Genomic DNA, 20,442 nt, shown 5'->3' on the forward strand with positions numbered 1-20,442 from the left:
CGGCCTCCGACACTCACTACCAACACCAAACTCGTTTACGAGTCATACGCTCCCTAGATACCCTAATCCCCTGGATTGTCACTACCAATCAAACTTCGACCTATCAACATCAAGTAATCTGTCTGTAACTTCATGCGATACTTTTCCTTTAATAGTTGCATAAAATGTTTTTGATCTCATGGAAAGCATCTTAATTCATTATGAGTTTCTTTAGTCGCGGCATAAATATGCATAGGAAAGTAAACGACTAAATTGGTATACTTGGGTTGCACACAAAGGCCTCTAGCTACCAACATTCCATCGAGCGCATTTGAATAGGTATGGTAGAGTCATGGTGGTCCCTCTGCAGCGAGGCACGGGCTGGCGATGGCGGTAGCGGCGGTTTCCCACAGAGGCGACTCCTCGACCAGTTCGTCGGAATGTGGTCGCGGCACCGGCGCGCACTTTCACCAAAACAATTCGTTGGCGGCCTCTTTCGCCAGCGCGCCCCGCACTGCCCGCACCTCCCCTCACCTCCTCGCACAGCACTACGGACTCGTGAAAATTAACAACTTACTAAATACATTATAATCTTTACAAAATGAATGATCTCTTATAAATTGCTTTAGTTTGTGTCTCTCCAATTCCTCTTAGATTTATTCAATTTATGTCGATCGAATTTCCGACAGTCGAGTATAAATGCTGAAGTCTGAACGTTTTCATCATAAATTATTACTACACCTTTCAGATATCAGTTAACTAGCAATATTTTGTAACTTGAAAAAGTTACATAAACATTGACCAAAATGTTTAGAATTATCTAATCGAAGGATTCGAAGCACGTTGTCGTGTTTTGTATTTCTAAATTAAGTGATAAATGCTACAAAATGTATTTAAAACCAAACTCGAGAGTAATGTAAATGAAGGGACTGTTTTAAACCTTAATACAATAGAAAGTACTTTACCAATCTACCAAAAGCTCACACTATGGAAAAACAATAAATAATACATTACGGAAATCGTTAATCTTTTTTATTAAACAAACAGAAAGTTATTTTAAAGTGTTGCAATAAAGATAATAGCATTGGACGTGAAATAACTGAGCTAGTTGTAGGCAAGGAGAGTTCCTGCCGAAACCGGGTCACTGCCAGCGCAATGTTTATCCCCCGGATACACAGAATTGGGTCAACATCTGGACATACAAATCGTTGCTACTTCCAAACCATTGCATTACTTCCTTTTTTAGTCGATTGCTCATATAAGTTTTATTTATTGGATGATTCTCGGTAAATGTTACAAATATTGAATTTTATTGTTTATACAAATCGCTAGTTTTAACATAGACTATCTACAATGTAATGAAGGAAAAGATGGGAAAATGAATGAAGTGAGATGATATCCATAAATGATTTGTCTAGCTACATTATTCTCTAACTAAAGTAATTGTTCCAATTATGCGGCTTTGTTATTTGTTCAATCCATAGTTGAAAAGATTGCTAACGTAAGAAATGTACTATTTCCAGGCGCTTACTTTAGCAGTATCAGTACATTTTCAAAAAAGATCTTATAACAGCTTAGAATTCTAATAAATTCTATTTCCGCAGGTACGGGCAGCTGTCCGGAATGGTTGAGCCCGTATTCGGCGTGCTGGGCGCGGTAGCCGTGTCTGCGGCGCGGCCAGTGCTGCCATACGCGCTCGCCTTTGCAGCTGGTGCTATGATATACGTAGTGGCTGACGATATTATTCCAGAGGCAAACGCATCGTAAGTCAATTTAATTCTTATCTTATTGATGTTCAGTGTCGCTGATTGGCTTCGAGAATTCGCTTTGACCATAGATGCTAAGCCCCTGTTATTGCTGAATGCGGCCATCATTGCAATCAAGGGGAGTCCTACGTTTAGCTGTTGACGACCTTCAATTTTGTTTTCGAGATAGGTAATGGTAGCTAACCAATCCAATCTCGCATTGCCTGAAACTATTAATTATATAAGTCTTACGTTTTTTATGTTCTTAGCTAAGTATTTGTAGGTACAAATAGTGCAATAATAAACAAAATCTATAGACAATACGTGTAATTAGAAGCTAGAATAAAAGCCATGTAATTGTTAAAACATAGTACAAGTTAAAGTACTTCTTAAACTTATTATATACAAGTGCAAGACATTTACTTTTGTCGCTCTAATCTCAAGAATTAATCTGACTAACCTAAATATGTTTTAGAAATAGAAACACTAAAAAGTCTAGACGTGATCCGAAAATAAACCAGACGTTCGGTTCCAAGTCGCACATTTGTGTGACACGGAGATGTTACGTTACCTTGAGATTGTCCGAAGATTGTCATGTGTACACGAAATAACAATTGTCCCCTGACCCTCGCCGACCAACCCTCGCCCTGCTCTTTGAATACATTCAAACTCACCTTCGAATAATAACGACTTGTTTAGTAGATTCATATCGAAACTTCCTTCATTTGCAAACATTGTCGGAGTGCAAATCTTTAACGTTATAGACAAGTTGAAAGAGCACATGTGCTCTTGTCATTATTAGATTGACAAGGGTACCGATGTGGTTTGATTGTTCCGATTCATTCGGTCCTTTCCATATAAAATGAACCTTGTTAATGTTACAAAGTTTATTAAGAAGACCGTTATAGTTACAGAAGTACACGAGACAGTTTTGTATATGTGTTTCCCCTTAGCAACAGTTTCCTACCACCGATTCGAGGGTATTGTGGTGTAACGAGTCCCTTCTTGATGTAAGGAACCGGTTACCTCGAGGATATTTTCACGAATTGTTCAAAATGTTTGCATAACAGCATGGGATATAAAAATAAAACATTCGTAATTGACAAACCACTTGTTTGTTTCGAGCTCTAGATGTGTTTACAAATTTATTACATTTTTAAATGTAAACTGTCCGCGTGAAATTTAAGTAAAATGTGTTAAGTTAATTGATAAAGTTAATTGTTGTTTTTAAAACCTTGTTACCAAATGTTAAGTGTACCACTAACTTACATTATTTGATGAGTATCTTAATAGCTTAATTTTCTGTTCTAAAAGTAAAGTTTTCTATGCTTTAGAGGTTTGATTAAATGATGCATTAAAAAAGATGCATAAGTATTATGTAGTAGTCTAGTCGAGACGCTGCGATCTTGTCTGTAAAGTCTCATCGTATATGAATGCGGATGAGTCCAATATGCTTAAAAAACAATAGTGTTTCGCAATGTGCAAGCGGCACGTGCAAGTAGGCGCTGCGCCGCCGCCGTCGCGCTGTAAATACCCGGCCCGAAATACCGACGCCGTCTGACACCCCGGACGCGCCGGCAGCCGGCAGCCGGCACCCTCGCCGGCCGCCTCGTCGCCACCACTACTATATAAAGACCGGCACGACCGCACAGCTCTGTTGTTGCCTAATACACAATTAATTGTAGATTCATTTCGTAATCTCATCCAAATAATTTCTAGGATCTAATGAAAATACTCATCATACTAGTGAAACCTGCTATTTTAATCTATTACTGAGAAATTTTTAATTAAATTGGTCATTAGCTTTACATACAGATTTTTTTTGTTTAGGTATGTTATTGTTTCTATTAGTCTAAACACAATATTTTCAAAATAATGCAGAATTGTGTTAATATGTTATTCCAACTATAAATTCAGTTATATTATTTCGAATACAAAGTTAAAATTCTCAGAGAAGACTACGAAAATATAATTGTTTCGTAATCGTATATTGATATTTACATCAAGTATATTGCACCTCGTGGGCGCAGTGCACGTGCGCCCGTCGCCGGCCGTCGCTCGGCTCCTCGCCGCCCTTGCCGCGTGCTATTTGCAGGGCGGGCGGGTGGCGGACTGCCCGCAGACCGGCTCCGGCGCGCCGCGCGTGATTTTGTCACCGTCTCGCCACCTTCAATAATAATAAATATGTGAAATAACATGTCGGTTGCCGGGATAAGGCCGATGACGCCGCGCTAGTTTGTCTAACCGCCAACGTCACCGTCTGGGAATCCGGCGCGCGCCGCCCGGCTCTCCCTGACCTACCGCCAGATATCCCGATCGCGCCTCCGATCCCGCTCGCGAATATTTACACTGCTCACCGCTCAGCCTCCGCCACTCTCCCCGCTCGCCCTCTCCCCCTGCCGCACCGCCGCCGACCGATATACTGTTATTCCATGTAACGGTCGCGAATTAATAGCATGCTAATAAGCACAATTAGTGCACACACTGACCACTGTTAACTCACATTAGGTTCTGGGAATTGATACATTGTAACAGTATTCAAGGATAAAGTGCATAGTTGTAACAAACATTTACAATCATCTGGGTGTCGTAAAAATCGTTGGCCAACTTTAATTTATATTCCAATGAGGTCCTAACGTTTTTGCGTCACCGTGTCACACTCTGTGCAATTTAAATACCATAAACATCCTTCGGAATTTCCGACTTTTCATGTACATATAATATGTACGCGAATGTATACATAAGTAAGAAGAATTATTGCGCGTAAAGGCATTCGTTCCCGTGTTAAGAAGGCAATTTCATTTCAAGTCAGATACATTGGAAATATACTTGATTTCGGCATGTATTGTCTGCTATACAATTTATGTCTAAAAGCTCTAGTTTCCTTCGCCTCGGGAATGTTTATGATTGATAGAAAATCGACTGTAAGCAAATGTAATAAGTCGACGTTAGATCATAAGACTTGCTCAGTTCCCGACCATTGTTCTTTAAAGCGGATGTTGTAATCGTGCGTGATTTAAGCGAAACTTGAACTTGTTTACGCTTTATTAATGTGATGTTTGTAACAAATAAATTATATCTAATTAAACGTTTCATTCGTTTTTAACTTCCGTCATCGCACTAGTCGATATAAGGCCAAATTTCATCGTTACATCCTAAATCGGCATTCCACAAGGACGAGGTTTTCGCGTAACTATTTCGCACAGCCGCGTTGTAGAATACTCTGTCCTTAGTGGTATTTTCAAACAGTTATAACTTAGGAGCCTCCAAGAAAAGAGCGGACTCCTCCCTTAAAGGCCAACGCCGTAAATACAGTTCTCTTGTCGTTGCGGATGCCCATGGGCGTCGGATCATAAGACAATCAGCTGCTCGTTTGCCCCTTGCTGTAATAAAAAAAGTTTTCATAAAAATAATTTTACACTTAATGGTATAATTAAACTTGCTTACTTACCAGATATTTGATTTGCAATCAAATCCAAATAGGTTTCCAACATTCGAAGGTGTTATAATAATCATCTGACTTGATATGTATGGAGAATTGATTATACGCGATGTAAAGTAATCGTGTCTAAGAGCAATCGAGCGTTTAGAAAAGAATACAATCGCACCTAACGATTCACATATCATTCGCGTGCACAATATTAACGAGTCCAAATATGCTATAAATCGCGGAGGCGCGCATAAATAGCCGTTTAGTTTTCCAATAAAATCCTACATACACGACATGCAAGCGGCTACGGGGAACCGTTTTATTGTAATGGTTTATAATTCCAGTTAGCGGATTCCGGTGGGCGGCCGATGACTATTGTCTCTGTATAGTAGTGCGTGAGGCGCGCGCCCCGACCGGCACGGTGTACTGATCCACTCGCTCCTTCGTATTCATGCGACGTACGCTCGTTACTCCTCAATGGCCCGTATCGTATGACGACAGACATCTTATAACGGATCTATGTTTTCTTTATATTTCGACTGCGAAAGTCCGCCGCTACATCCTTTATTCAAATTACCCGCCGCTGCAATTTAAATAAATAAATGTTTAATTAATCCTTGAACTGAGGACTAAGAATAAAGGATAAAAGAACTAAAGGATTATTATAACTAAATAGTCTGTTTACACCTTAGTTGCATCCTAGAAATAATTAATTAGTTTTCACGAGCTGTCACCCGCAAACTTCGTTAGCGAGGATTAAAAAAGTCATCTATCTCATTCCTGTGTGCATCCACCTTCTACCTTTCAGTAAAAGTCCCGTCCAAATCGGTCCACCCGTTCCAGTGATAGAGGTCCGCTCGAAATTTTAACAGCGCAGAATTAAAATAAGTAACCAATAACATGCCCGTCTATGTCAGCTACCCTCCAGTGAAAGTTGAAATCGGCTCAGCCATTCCGGAGATTACCCGTAACAAACGCGGCTTGCGGTCAGACAGACAGAAAAAATAATTTTAACTGCGATTTTCGTTATCAGTAACGCAAATACATTATCTCCTCTAAATCTGGAATTTTTCTTTTTATATTACAGACACTCCAATTTTATTATATATATGATCGGATTTGAATTTTTTACTAAAATCTTTTACTAATATTAAGTTAGTTTAGTTATTAACCTTTTGTGTGCAGTGGTAACGGCAAGTTAGCGACGTGGGGCTGCATTATCGGCTTCGTGGTGATGATGTGTCTCGACGTGGGTCTCGGCTAAGTCCGCTCCTGACCCAGCACTACCTACGACCACCAGCGCAACGGACAACCCTACGTTTACTCTACCAAAGTATCATTTCCCATATTAAATAACCAAACAAATTGTAAATATGTAAATGCTAGTTAGGATGTTAAGATTGCTGGACATGATTGTGTGATATAGCTACACGAATACCTCTAACAAGTCGCACAAAGCGAGCTGCAATGAGATCGATTGACTGATGTGTCTTAGAAATTGTTCGTTAAAATTCTGTAATAGAAGCGGAAACAAAACTATCTACTATATAAAATAACATTCGATTAAAAATGCATAAAACTGGCAATAATTTCTTCTTTTCTTTTTAGATGTTTTGATGATTCTATTAACGATATTTCTAATCGAATGTTACTTTGTCTAGGGCTGTGTAGTGTTTGTCGAACAAAAGCAAATTGTGTTGATCTCTCGGTCCCATTGTTCAAATGTTAATCCATAGTTCAATTCTGAGTATTCCAAATTGTTAAGAGTACAAGATTCGTTCTTACCATTAAGGTATACGTAAGTTTTATTGTTTATTTATTAATTTTATTTGACCATGTTTCAATTCTTGTAGTATGTAATGACAATGAAGTAATTACATTAGTGACTAGCTGTTCCCGTGCGGGTTCATCCGCATGAAATTATAAAAACTTCATTTATGACAACAAAGGCCTTTGACATTGGATAACAATAAACATTATATGTATATTATGGCAACCTTTCTACCTTGATGTTGGTAGTTTCAAATTTATGGTCACTTTATCACATGAAGTTTTTTCCAATTTATTTACTTCCTACGTTTAATAGCGTGAAAATATATAGACTAAAGCGTGTCGTGCATGAAGGGTCTTTTTATTAAAAGAAGAATTATTTAAAAATATGCTGTGATGACATCCTACGCCAAGAAATAGTGCGTGTTTACGCTTTATTATATTAGTATAGATATTGCAATACTTGTCAATTTCCATTTAATGTTTTTAAGTTAATTATTATAATGTCAAATTAACTGTAATTATTATAACAAAGTAATTTATTCCTATAGACAATAATTTAGTTTGAATTATTAAAATGGTTATTAAGTTTTTTAAATTGGCATTGTATGTAATTGACGGATTATTTACTACTTAAGAAAAATTATATTATTTCTATGTAATATTTTTCTATTGAAATATAACGTTATGATACCAATATGGCAATACTTATTTCTATCCTTCCTTTGTGCGAATCAATTTCTATGGAGAAAGAGGAATTAATCTTATTCTACTTAATATTAGTTAATTTCAAAAGTCGCAGTGCTTGTACTAAATGTACACTGAGGGGACTCCCTGTGTGACCACTTACCTCTAAGAGTAGCAGTTAAATGAATGCAAGTCTACTAGCTGCAAAGCTGATTCTAGCTTCCATCACAAATAGACCTGTTCATATATCTCCATAGAAATATCTTCGTTTCGTTACTTAAATATATTTGAAAATAGCTGTTGCTCGCGACCTGGTCCGCGGGAAATTAAAAAATCGTGCCGAGGCTCCTAAGGGAGCCCTCAAACTTAGTTACTCATAAATGAGGGTTAGGCTAAGCGTCATCAGCACTCGGCCACATCAAGCCCGTTGAATCTGTAAATGCCTCTTCAAAGCAAACAGTGGCTATTCAGTCACAAAAAAAATCTTTATAATATTAGTATAGAGGTATGGATGTCAGCGCCATCTTGGATCTGAAATCTTTGCATGTGTACAATTTGCGACAGCTAAATCTATGAGCAAACCGCTCATTCAGTTAGTCGTAATAAAAATTACACCTGCTCAGTAGTTCGCGGAATCAGGCCGCCAGATGTTTGGTATAATAAAAAAACATATGGTACACCGCGCACAGAGACTTCGACGAAAAAATATTAGTCTGACAAAGGAATTAATTTTGGATACAAAGATCACAATGACTTCGGGTTTACTACCTGCAGTGAAATAAGTAACGACAAACTATCACTCTTAATGAACCTCATTGAAGTGCGGTACAAAGAAATCTCGTCATAACGTTTTAGGTGGTAAATTAGCATTGAATCCGTCTAGTGAGTGACAACCTTTATCAATAAGAATTAGCAACAAGCAAATAAATAGCACATAAGTTGTCTTGGCAAAGCTCAGATTTAATTAAAATAAACCATTTTACCTCTTCCCATCCTTTAAAGGAGTGGAATTCATTGCGCCGCCAACACTTCAAATATGTTTAAAAAGTGTTTTTCTCTGCTTGTTATAAAGAAAGGCTTAATTATTTGCATTGAATAACTCCGAGGCTAGTAAAGCGATTTTTTTAATTATCCATTAGCTGCATTATCACTGAGTAACATAGCCTACTTTTACATAACCGGGAAGGGTAGGGATATTAGAGAAAAGGTATGATATATTCTTTGCTATCCAGGCGAAGCTAGGTCGGATCGCTAGTAATAAACATGTAACCAAATTAAATGCGTTTGAGATTTGTATCCATGCAATCTATAAATAGTTCTTTTTTACTAAAAAAAATGCATTATAACATTGTCATCCAGTAAACAGAAAGGTATATGAGGAAAATCCCATGAATCAGACATTCCAGGCAGTTTGCAGTCGCCGGATACATTATCAATGTACAGCGATTATAGCACGAATACTACGTGCGCAGGATTTGTAAGTTGTACGTTATTCCCAATACGTTCATGTTACAATATAACTATACGTAAATATTTATACTATAATGAAACTTGAGATTTCTGCTAAACGTTCGTGTTGTAGTCATACGTCTACTTTGTTATAAAAGTAATGAAAATCACTGGTTCAATTAACGGAAGTAACCATTTTCGTTTTCTGATCATGACAGTGCTTTGATATTTCGTCTGATGACATGCGAATTTTATTAGAGATGGTCGATTGACCTAGTAGTAAACGAGAAACAAATACTAAAAACCAATGGACAGAAGTTTTACAGCAGACCAGCCGTTGTGTTTTTTTTAATATGAATAACTTACCGAGGTTGACTTCTTAGTAGTGTAAGTTCTAGAACAAAGGTGTGTTGGCGCGAAAGCAGGGCTCGGATGCCACCGAGGGTGTTTTATCGGCGTGCGAGCGCACGCACAAGAATTCGGGTGCTCGGTGCCCGCGCCCCGCCCGCCGCCCGACGACGGGGTCAACGGTCGCTAAGCGCCGCGCTCCCTGTCCTGTACTTTTTCTAGTGCAATCCTTGTGTCGTAGTATTTTGACTATAAAATTCAAAGTTTTATTGATTTAAAAAAATTGTTTTGAAACAAGTGATTCTATCTAGTGTTTTAATCAAAATATAGCAACAATTGTAATAATGTGTCGCGATAAAAGTTGAAGCTTGTATGTTCGTTATAAATCGGTAAACAATAAAATGTCCACTTAAGGTTTTACGTCATCAGTACCTACACGTTAGTGCCACATTCCCCCAATGATCTGTCGTTGCCGCAGCCGCTGCGCACGAGTGAAAGTGTCGATATAAATTATAATAAATGCAGTATCAGTGTGACGTAGACAATGATGTGGGTGCGATACGGCGGCGGCGGCGGCGACGGTGTGATGAGGGCGACGCGACACAACGCCAGTGCATGCTGCAGCGCGGCCTCATTTCCATTCATTCGGTGTTTGTTGACAATGTGCGGGGCGGCGGGGAGCGCGCGGGGGTGCGCGGGCGGGGGTCGGGGGTTGGCGGGAGGGGTGCCCCGCGTACCGCTCCAGTCGTCCGCGCGCGCCCGCGCCCCGCGCACGCTGCAGCTGCGCCCGCGCTGCACCGACGCCGATGCAACCGCCGCCGCTGTTGCTGCCGCCGCACGTGCGCCTGTTTACATCGCACGCTCGTCTCGGACTCCGCCAACTTCGGTAAGTTATGCATGTCTTGCGCATTTTCTTTTGGACCCCGCGCTCGTGTGTTTACACCAAGGCGTTGTCGTCACCGGTGTCGTACTATTGCCGCGACACAGGATTCACTTTTTCACAAATCACGGACACCGTAATCCGGGAGGTATTCGCATATATGTAACGACACGCAAGTTTGAGCTCTATTGCTTCGAAGTAAGGTATCATTTTGTCGTGTGTTAGGGTGCAGTTGCGGCGTGCAATTTAGTGTATGGTTCGCGGAAAGCCGGCGCGGCGGCCGCAGACGGGCGCTGCTCGCTCACGCACACCTGCCGTCACGTCACGTCACGCCGCACTCGCGTCTCGCCCTACACCCTACACCGACACTCACATCTTTAATTATTATTTAATAACAATTATTACACAATCGTCGGAATAAACATGACTTCAACATTTTTCTTTCTTCATATGAATTATTAATACATTCTGATTTTAGTAAAGTTCCGGGAGTTTTCAACACCGATGTGTTTTATTATTAATAAATTTTGCGAAAAAATGAAACAGGTATATAGAGTTTTAGCATTACCCTCCGATCAGTCGGGCAATAAATGTAAGGTTAATGACATGTCCACACATTTAGCTATTGATACTATGAATATCGTTTCGTTAAATACCTATCTATCGTTAATTTGTTCGTCTCGACTTGGCACAGTTTTCATTTTCCTCATTTCCCAAAGTTATGAATAGAAGACACGAAGGAAATAGTTTTCATCGCTGTCACATGAACTAGCTATATTTTTTTTAATTCTGTCAAGTGACTTGTCGTTAATGTTTTAAAACTAGTTAATTTTAAAAATATAACTGTTTTGGCAAACAATAGGCAACCATGTTAATATTATAACTATCTTTTATTTCCCGTATTTATGTTTTGCTCCATTTTAATGCTTACAGTTTGTGACAAAAATTACCATTTCTTCCGTGTTATTTGGACAAAAAGGAGAAAAGCATAACGAACAAATACATTATCGTTTTTAACATAGTTTCAGTGTTACGAAATGTATCTAGTACAAGGACATTTTGTGGCAGAAATATCCTCGGCGCCTTCTACATCGAGAATACATTAAATTAAAATAAACGAATAAAACAATTGACGTGTGACTTGGTCTCTCATACATAATCGATCGCGGAGCCGCGGCGCCTCTTCCACGAATTACAAATCTGACGCTCAGATACATACGGAAGACTCGTGTCCTGTTACATAAGACATTTACACTGCCCGCCAAAAGCTTGAGACCACTATGTACACAGGTTATAATTTGCAAAATATTTTAAATCTGCGTATGATAACATAACAATATGAACACCTGTGTAATCTACTAATCATTTTGAATGTCTAAACACCATTTCTCTTATCTATTACACAATAACTATGCCATAAATGGGCATTGTTTATTTACCACAGATGAGTGCCGCGTAAGGACTAATATAATTATCTATCTATACTTCTATACTATTATAATAAAGCGTAAACACACACTTCTTTGTTGCCTAAGATATCAGCAATTACAGCATATTTTAATAATTATTTTTTTAATAAAAAGCCCTACACTTTCGTCACGCTTTAGGCTATATATTTTTACGCCATGATACTTAGTGGGTAAGTAAATTGAAAAAAAAACCTTTATGTGGGAATAGGATTATAAACTACAAGCTACCAACATTAAGGAAACGAGGTTATTATGGCAACGTTAATTTTGACTGAACTTTTTAAACAATAAAATTTAATAAAAAAATCATACATATCCGACACGCTTTAGGCTTTATATTTTCACGCTATTAGACTTAGGGGATAAATAAATTGGAAAAACAGCGTCATGTGGGAAAGGGACCATAAACTACAAGCTGCCAACGTCAAGGAAGAAAGATCACCATTTCATGCCATTTTGACATTTGCACTTGATAATTTGACAAAATGTGAACAATGAAATAATGTTTTTATATTTTCGTGCGGATGAAGCCGCACGGGAACAGCTAGTCGATCTATAAATTTTTTTAAAAAGAAAGTAGAACACGTCATTGACAATCAAGTTAGCCAATTCACTGATCCAGATAAACATATAGGGCACCACGAAACATACCGGCCGTCACACTTTTTAATATTAACAACAGTTTTGAAATGTAAATCATTCACTACTGAATACATTCATATTCGTATATACGTCAATGTTTTGTATAACGACGATTATATTACGTTTGACCGACGAATCAAATGTTCTGGACTCCCAAAACGACTACAACATTGTATTTAAAAGCATGGTTTCTCTTATTCATTTACATTCATGATCAAGTATTATTATTATATTAAATGAAAACCTTCATTAAATTGTCTTTTTGACCGACTTGCCAAATTAGAGATGGATGGATTGCGTGAATGGTGACATGATCAAGAAGGGAGTGATGACTGAGATGACGTATGATAGATTTATGTGGAGGACGAGAACTCGGTGTGCCGACCCTACGAGTGTAGGATACGGCAGGGGAGATGATGATGACTGACTTTCCAAAAGAAGAAGGTACTCAATTCGTCTGTATTTTTTGTGCACTTACTAATATTTGTTAGAATTTGTAGCCAAAAGGGCTCAACGGAATTTGGATAGAAGTAGACTACAGTCTTGAAGAACACTTAGGCTTCTTAGTTTTTTTTAATTCCACGCGGACGGAATCGCGGGCGAAAGCTAGTTTATTTATAATTCGGTAATTCTAACGAAATAACAGGCGCCAGCGAGTCTCCGTCAAACCTGTATTACGAATAACCATCCCCTTCGTTATCCTTGAATAAACAGAGAAAAAATAAATGTTCCTATACAAGTGCCATGTTTGAAATTCACGGTAATTGCAATCTCTACATTTGTACCCTTTAACTTTGTTAGGTGTGATACAAAACGTCATTATCGTAGTCAACTAAATGTCTATCCTAGGGCAAGGAGAAAGCGCACTTTCAGTTCGTTCGCGTTCTGAAGGAATCTGAAGACAGGCTTCAGCGACTGGTTGGCTGTATGTACCATGCATAGTCTACAATTTTTTTTAATTATATAAGGTGGCAAACGAGCAAGCGACCGACTGAATCCGCCAAAATAGTGAAACGACTGCTGCCCATAGACATCCGCAATTGCAAATGCGTTGTGTACCCTTAATCGGCGAAGGAGGATACGCACATAAAGATTTCCCTTCCTATGCGTCTCCTTCGCCGTCAAATCTACTTTCCCTTCCCATCGTTTCTCATGAGAAAAAGGGTGGGAAGTAAAAGGGACCAAAGTTGGGCCTCCGGCATCACACTTATCAGACGAAACGCGGATTGCTCCCACTTCACGCCTGTCTTCTGCGTCGTCGTGGTATTGTACCGGCGAGCCGGCCCTGCAGTGCGAAGATGTTAAAGCGGACTCTACCACTGTAAATACATATACACAATTTGTTAACGGTCGGTGTTCACAATACGATAGAATGTAGATAACAAAATGATTAACATCAGTACAATTGATATGAACCTAACAGAGACAGTAAGCTTATCTGCGGACATAGTATACACTTTTCCTACAACTGCGCCCACTATTTATTGTACTCCGATTGACGTCAAACAAACACGATAAGACAACAGACGCTGATTTTTGTAATGTCCTAATGTAACTCAATAGTGTAACGTAGACCAAATATCAAGCGATTATAATTGACAATTATATGTTAAGCGTCTACGTATAAATGGTAGAAATCGTATCGTAAAGCGTCTAATTAAAGAAAGTATACTATATATAGAACTATTTAAAGGAAAAAATTTCCTCCATTATTCGGAATTTGACATTTTTTAAATTAGTTTTGTGCACTTCACCGCCACAATAATTGTGTCCATATTTCACATTTACCCTTTTCAATATTATGGGATACAAAGTTTCCTCTTCACGTATCAATCATTAATATTATGTTTGGATGAGTGTATGGATGATTGTAAGAGTTTGTAGACTGAACTAGTGAACGAAACTCTATAAAATTCGGGACAAATGTAGAGCATAATCTGGAAGAACACATAGGCTACTTGATTTTGTTTTTTTTTATTTCCGCGCGAACGGACTCGTGGATGAAAGCTAGTATGTTATAATAATCAAATGTAATTGTAGTTTATTTGTAGTTCGCCTTTTAAGTTCTGTATTATACGTATTTTATATAAGCTTTGAATTTGAAACTTTGTTCGACCAAACACCAGTAAGTCTAAATCAGAAATAAATTATAAACATCAAATATACTAAATTAAAAATTATACTATATGTATTTTAAGCAAATATTGAATTCCACTGGCTGCTCGTAAACATAGAAGGGTATTTATTGAATTGGCGCGTACCATCCTTCGACCACATTACCACCTAACTATAGGTAGGATCGTGGCGAGGCGTTGATTTTAAAAATCTTAGAAAAACATAGTAAAACAAGTATATATTGGTTTTAAACCATACAAAGCTATTTAGCTGTGTCATTTATAAGATAATGTTATCTTACTGGTAACATTAATTGTTAAGTAACAATGAAAATTATATTTACTTGTGTTTAATCCACCTACTTAATTAATATAATTTAAAACGTTCATGTAAGGTGTTCTACGATAACTCGGAAATATCCGTTTTGTGAAAAGTCCACCGTAACTCTTTAGACTTTAGGTTATTTTTTCATTGTACTTATTATGATACCATGATACTGCCCTTGCGCATGGCCAGTCATTATTTAAAAGGAGCAAAACTTCTTGTCTGGTTCAAACTTAAACTGACATGATTTTGTGTTATGAGATATTATAAATGTACACCTATCAACATACTTTAAAATGTCAAAAAATAAAAATAAAAATATAATTAAACCCGAATGTTTCGTCCATAGAATAACATGTGAATGACGCCTCATATTAGGCGTTCTACAAACCTATATAAAATTGCACTGTTACCATTTTATTCGTTAAATAAAACTTCAAGGTACTACAAAATGAATTGGGATTCGAACTCGGGTAAGCAGTGGTTGAGTAGTGTCGACGTCCTCCGCACTCCGCGGTGGCGCGGTCGGCGTGACGTTGGCGCCGCGTCATCCCGGCAACGCCATGCCTACTGCCGCCGCTAAAGTAACCATATTCTGACTTTATATTATCCGGACACGTTAAAAAAATATTGCAGTTAATAAGAAATACTAGTTGTGTATCAACATCAACAAAATAAATGGTGTCTCAGCTTTTGAGTTTAATATTAGCAATTTGCAGACATTATTTTTCTTACAATGACAGTCATGCTCACAAAAAGATAAGTTTTGTACATGTTGAGATTATCCAAACAAAAACAAATCTGTCGACGTCTAAACTAACATATAAAATGTAAAGGAAGAATTACAATCTCTGTTTTATTTCTTTCTTCTATATTTTTTCCTATTTAAAATAAGCTTAACTGCATATAATTTTTTGGACCACATAAAACGATGTCACAACAGTCAAATGTAAATTTAAAAAAAAACAACAAATGTTGCAGTCAAGTTTTGTAAAGTCTAAATGCAATGAAAAGATTTAAAATAATACACTATTGTTCTATTTACTGCTTGTCACTGTTCACTGATAAGCCTAAACCCTATAAAACATCTTTATGACAATTTAAGGCAATTCACTTCTTCATAAATTCCGTAACTAAATGTTCGTATATTCGTCCTTCTGTGCAAACCATCCTTTTGATCGATTAATGTAATGCTTGCTAAAATACGAAATGTCCATTCATTTCATGGGCACCCTACTTCCCCAACTCATTTTCTTGTTTGAAGATATTCCATGTTTTAATTACCTCGCTGCAATTATGTACTGCCAAAAATCTCTATAATGTTTAATATTATGTACATTACAGTAATTTTCATTATACTTGCTTCTTTATTTGTACAAACACATACGAATGTATACAATCTTGACGATTTTACGTATGTAAAGCAATAATTATTTAATGAAATGATATAATGCATGTACTTTAGGTTAACTTGGATGTGTAAGCAGTTTTGTGCAACGTGTTGGTACGTCGCGTGGTAATGATGTGCACAGTGAGCATGGTTCACATGTCGCGTACAATTAATGTGCAGTGTGAGAGAGCGATGTACGTCGAGAGGCGATAATGAGGAGTGCAGCGGTGACGTCAGCGCGCGGGGCACGGGGGCCGAGGGGCGCGGGGGCGGCGGGACGCCGAGGACGCGGGGAGCGCGGGGCGCGGGGGCGGCGGGACACCGAGGACGCGGGCCGCGCGCCCGTTCATTGTAGTTTTTCGATTATTGTTTAATTAGGGCGAAGCGGCGGCGGAGCGGCGGCCAGGGGACACGCGCTAGCGGCCCGCTTTATAATATTATTTTACTTTCATATTAAACTGCTAGACTAAGCAAATAACTAAATTAAAATATTTTGTTTTAACGAACTTGATAATTTGCTTTTTGAAACATTACAAATTACGTTCTAAATGTTATGTTAAAATTACTTATTTTACGTTTCCAAAGAGAAAATAATTTACTAATTTCACTTAAATATCCTTTTCTTTAACATTCCGTAAACTTGAAAACAAAGGTATATCTTATATCGTGTACTACTGGCATCGTTAAAGAATAATAAACAGGTAGGATAGATTTACTACGAAAACTAACGACACGATTTCATTTAAGAGAGATTAAATAACTATAGGTTATAGACTTTTTTATCCTACAACTTAATAAGGTTAGTATTGTGACTGGGTTTCTATTAACAAAGCACATGTAGAAAATCTTAATATTGCCATGTGTCTCATTCTCTTTGAAAAAAAAACAGAGACAACAATATGTGTCAAGTCACGTCAGTGGAATTTCACAGTCAAGGTCCAAAATGTTAAACGGTATCTATCACATGCATCTATTCATATCGATGTAAAAGTCATCGGTGGTTAGATAATACAGTTTCAGTTGTATTTGGCAAACACATTTAGCAACGTGAGGGATTTATTACATATCCTGAGCGTCGTCATCCAAATATAATAATATAAGTTTGCGGTGCAGACGGCGGGCCGGTTGGCGGCGGCTGGCGCACTATCTGCGGGCGGCGACCGGCGGGGGCCCGCGGGGTTGCGCGCGGCGGCGGCGGCGCGGCGCGGGAAAGAGCGCGTAAAAAGGCGAGCGGCCGGTGCGCGCGGATCCGCCGCCGCCGCGCGCCTTTCACGAGGTCGACGCCCGCCGGGGCCTCGCCGAAACTGAGCCCGGTCTCCGCCTCGCCCCCCACACCCCTGACCTCCTACGAAATTTTCCCAATTTTACCGAAAACGAGCGTGTCTAGCTTTACCGAGTGCACCGCAACTGATGTCGCACTGTCGCCACTAGTACGTAATCGGATGTCTATATTTAGGATGCGACGGCCCGGTCTCAAGGTGAGGCGAGCGCCGTGCGCCGTGCGCCGAGACTGCAGCGACCAAAGTCCGGCCGTTCTAACGACTCGGCCCCTGTCACTCTGGACTCCGGACCGGGAGACGCATATTTCCGAGAATACAGAGAACAGTGCAAAAATAAGATGGCACCATAGTTATTCCGCCCGAAAGAAAATGTTTTACGACACGCCCACAGCGTTCCGACGAACCGCGCGCCTACAATAAAAGGACCATTAACGTCCAGTCAGTTTTTAACGTAGACCTTACCCACGTAGTCACATGATATTCGTCCGAGTTATTTGTGGTAGATCAGGCATCAAAAGATTGGGGTTTATCGCTCGAACTACATACGTTATAAGCGATTAAATATGCCTGATGATTTTCCACCTAGTCGTACCGTGTATGAAGATTACGTATATAGTTTTAAAATTACATTCACCTATCGCAGTCTAATTAAATGGAGGATGCAAGGAATAAGGCGAATGATTAGATTGGCCATCGTCATCCACAAAAGATCAATGCAGGAAATATTCTACAGTATGAATACATGTCGATGGCTTCGCCGCTAGCTAGTGGACGTGCGCACTCATCGATAGTATCCGGGCCAATGCCAGCCGTACCTAAACTAGAAAAGTATTGTCCTCGAATGTTCCGAGCGATAACCGCAACGCCGAAATTGTCGATTGCAGCTCTAAGACGAAGGAATAAAGTCGCTTTTTGACGGCGGACGACGGCAGAGGTTGCGCGTGAGATATGTGAAGTCGCGGCATGCGGGTCGCGCGGCGTTCTCACGCTTTGAATATTCCTGCTCCCGGCGGCCCCCGGCCCTCACCCCGCGCCCCGGCGGCCCTTCGATGACGTCCCCCGACTCCCACTCTCCGCGTCCCGACAATAATTGAATGAACCTCTCTAAAACTTTACATCCGCGGCGATCTTCTGTTCTGGCCGACTACTCCGAGGCTCCGCTAGGTATATCTTGGACTCGTAACATTTCCAGATATGTGTGGAAATTTTACGCCCACTTTGTCCATTATCTCATCGACTGAATGCTGTCGAACTCCGAGCGGGAACCCGTTAGGTCGGCGCTCGCATGCTCTGCCATTCGAAGTTTTAAAACATGTACGATAAGTCCCTGCCTCCATATTAACACTCTTATCTATCGACTATATTAAGACGTGACTGCAATATCTGATATTAGCGTTTATTGCTTAGCTCGGGGTAATTCTAAAACCGGCTCCAGTAATGGAGGCGGCTAATAGATCTAATATATAAAAAATAAAAATTAGAATGCGAACTGTCGTGTATTAAAACAAGACAACGTATTTTTTCAAAAATGCTTTTGATTTATTGTAAATAATGTTGCTTAAGGGTCTTCTAAATTTATATGTGCAATGCGTAAATATTCATGTAATAGATAATAGAATGTGGTGCTGGCGGGTGTAAGGGGCCGGGCGGTTTTCACACACTATAGCGAACTGTATCCTTGACTCACATTTTTGGTATCACTGGCAGCTCGTACCTTCTGTGCGTCTTCCGTGTGAACTCAACGTTTTAATTGTGTTCCGCAATCGAATAACATGAATAAAGGAACGTTAAGGTCACATCAAAGGCCCTCGATTGATTAAAGAAAAACCAACAAAATCTTAATGTATTCTTTACGGTTAGTGGTGAAAATCTTTAAAGATAGCGGCTGAAAAGGGGCGAATTTTGTATATTACGAATTGCAAAAATTGCTCTCAAGGGTGCGAGACATACCGGTTCAGGATCGAAACGAAGCGAATCTCGAAGATACAGTGGATTCAATGATGCCATGAATATTTTAGATTAACACGAAAAATTAAAAAAGTGTTGATTCGTGAAGTTCTTTGTTAATAGAATATTAGAAGTGAAACGTGGAGGCTCGCAGCTCGCAATGCGACACCTCTGGTTCGGGGAAGCGCGGCGGCCCGCTACCTCGGCACGACACGCGGCCCGCCCCCCGCGCGCCCCGCACACCCAGCACGCGTCCCCACCACACGCACTGCAACGCATCACTTGTCATTTATTGATATTGACGTGTCGCAACGGGACATCTTGTAAAGACTTGCGTGACAGTGAAAAGTAAACTTTTGAATGGAAATTGAACTGGCAAGTTCAATTTCAGTTCAGTTCAAACTCGACTGCATACCCCTGAACCCGTTACCTGAAGGGTACTACAAGGTGTCGAATAGAGAATGGTTTACTACGAGTAATATTAGTAAAATCCCTCAACAATAAACTTTAAAACACATATTGGATATTGATTGCTTGTTCTCTGTCCTAAGGACTTGTGGAATTTCATAAAGAGAAACGTTTAATACTATGAAAACATTGATGGGGGTGTTTTATTTGATCACATTTGCGATAACACCCAATTATTTATTTATGTGAAGTGAAAGTTATAGTTCTTTGTGAGGTGTAAAGCATTTTTCTGTACCTGGGATACCGCGAACAAAGTCAATTATAAGGTCGGATACAAATGAAAAATGAAAATGTAAAAATGTGATAAACATTGTCTGGATGATTACAATTGGATGAATAAAATCCGAATGCATGCAACACAAACAATAATTATGATTATCAATAAGACAAGTTTAGTAATACTCGTAGAATGTGTTGCCATTTAAAATGATGGTAATGATTAAAGGAGAGATACTGAAAACTACATAATAAAAATATGAAAATAGGAGCGCAATGGCGGCTAGAGGCGCTGGCGTGGCG

At 39.3% G+C, this 20,442-nt stretch overlaps 2 protein-coding genes across 6 annotated transcripts in view; both read left to right on the forward strand.

Annotated features, from left to right (window-relative positions):
• LOC106109808 (zinc transporter ZIP11) overlaps positions 1-7,621 on the forward strand; it is a 40,305-nt gene extending 32,684 nt beyond the window's left edge. The window contains exons 6-7 of the mRNA XM_013291424.1: positions 1,584-1,742; positions 6,340-7,621. Of these exons, the coding sequence (XP_013146878.1) occupies positions 1,584-1,742; positions 6,340-6,418 (238 nt within the window). The 3' untranslated portion in view covers positions 6,419-7,621. The remainder of the gene's footprint in view (positions 1-1,583; positions 1,743-6,339) is intronic.
• A 2,547-nt stretch (positions 7,622-10,168) lies between these two features.
• LOC106109821 overlaps positions 10,169-20,442 on the forward strand; it is a 53,288-nt gene continuing 43,014 nt past the window's right edge. For all 5 annotated transcript variants that reach the window (XR_001226039.1, XR_001226032.1, XR_001226037.1 and 2 more), the window contains exon 1: positions 10,169-10,294. Coding sequence is in view for 2 of the 5 variants with exons in the window: in XM_013291440.1 (XP_013146894.1) it covers positions 10,215-10,294 (80 nt within the window). In the remaining 3 variants the exon portion in view is untranslated. The remainder of the gene's footprint in view (positions 10,295-20,442) is intronic.

This window comes from Papilio polytes, unplaced genomic scaffold (genome assembly GCF_000836215.1).
Source record: "Papilio polytes unplaced genomic scaffold, Ppol_1.0 DF821067.1, whole genome shotgun sequence".
Lineage (NCBI taxonomy): Eukaryota > Metazoa > Arthropoda > Insecta > Lepidoptera > Papilionidae > Papilio > Papilio polytes.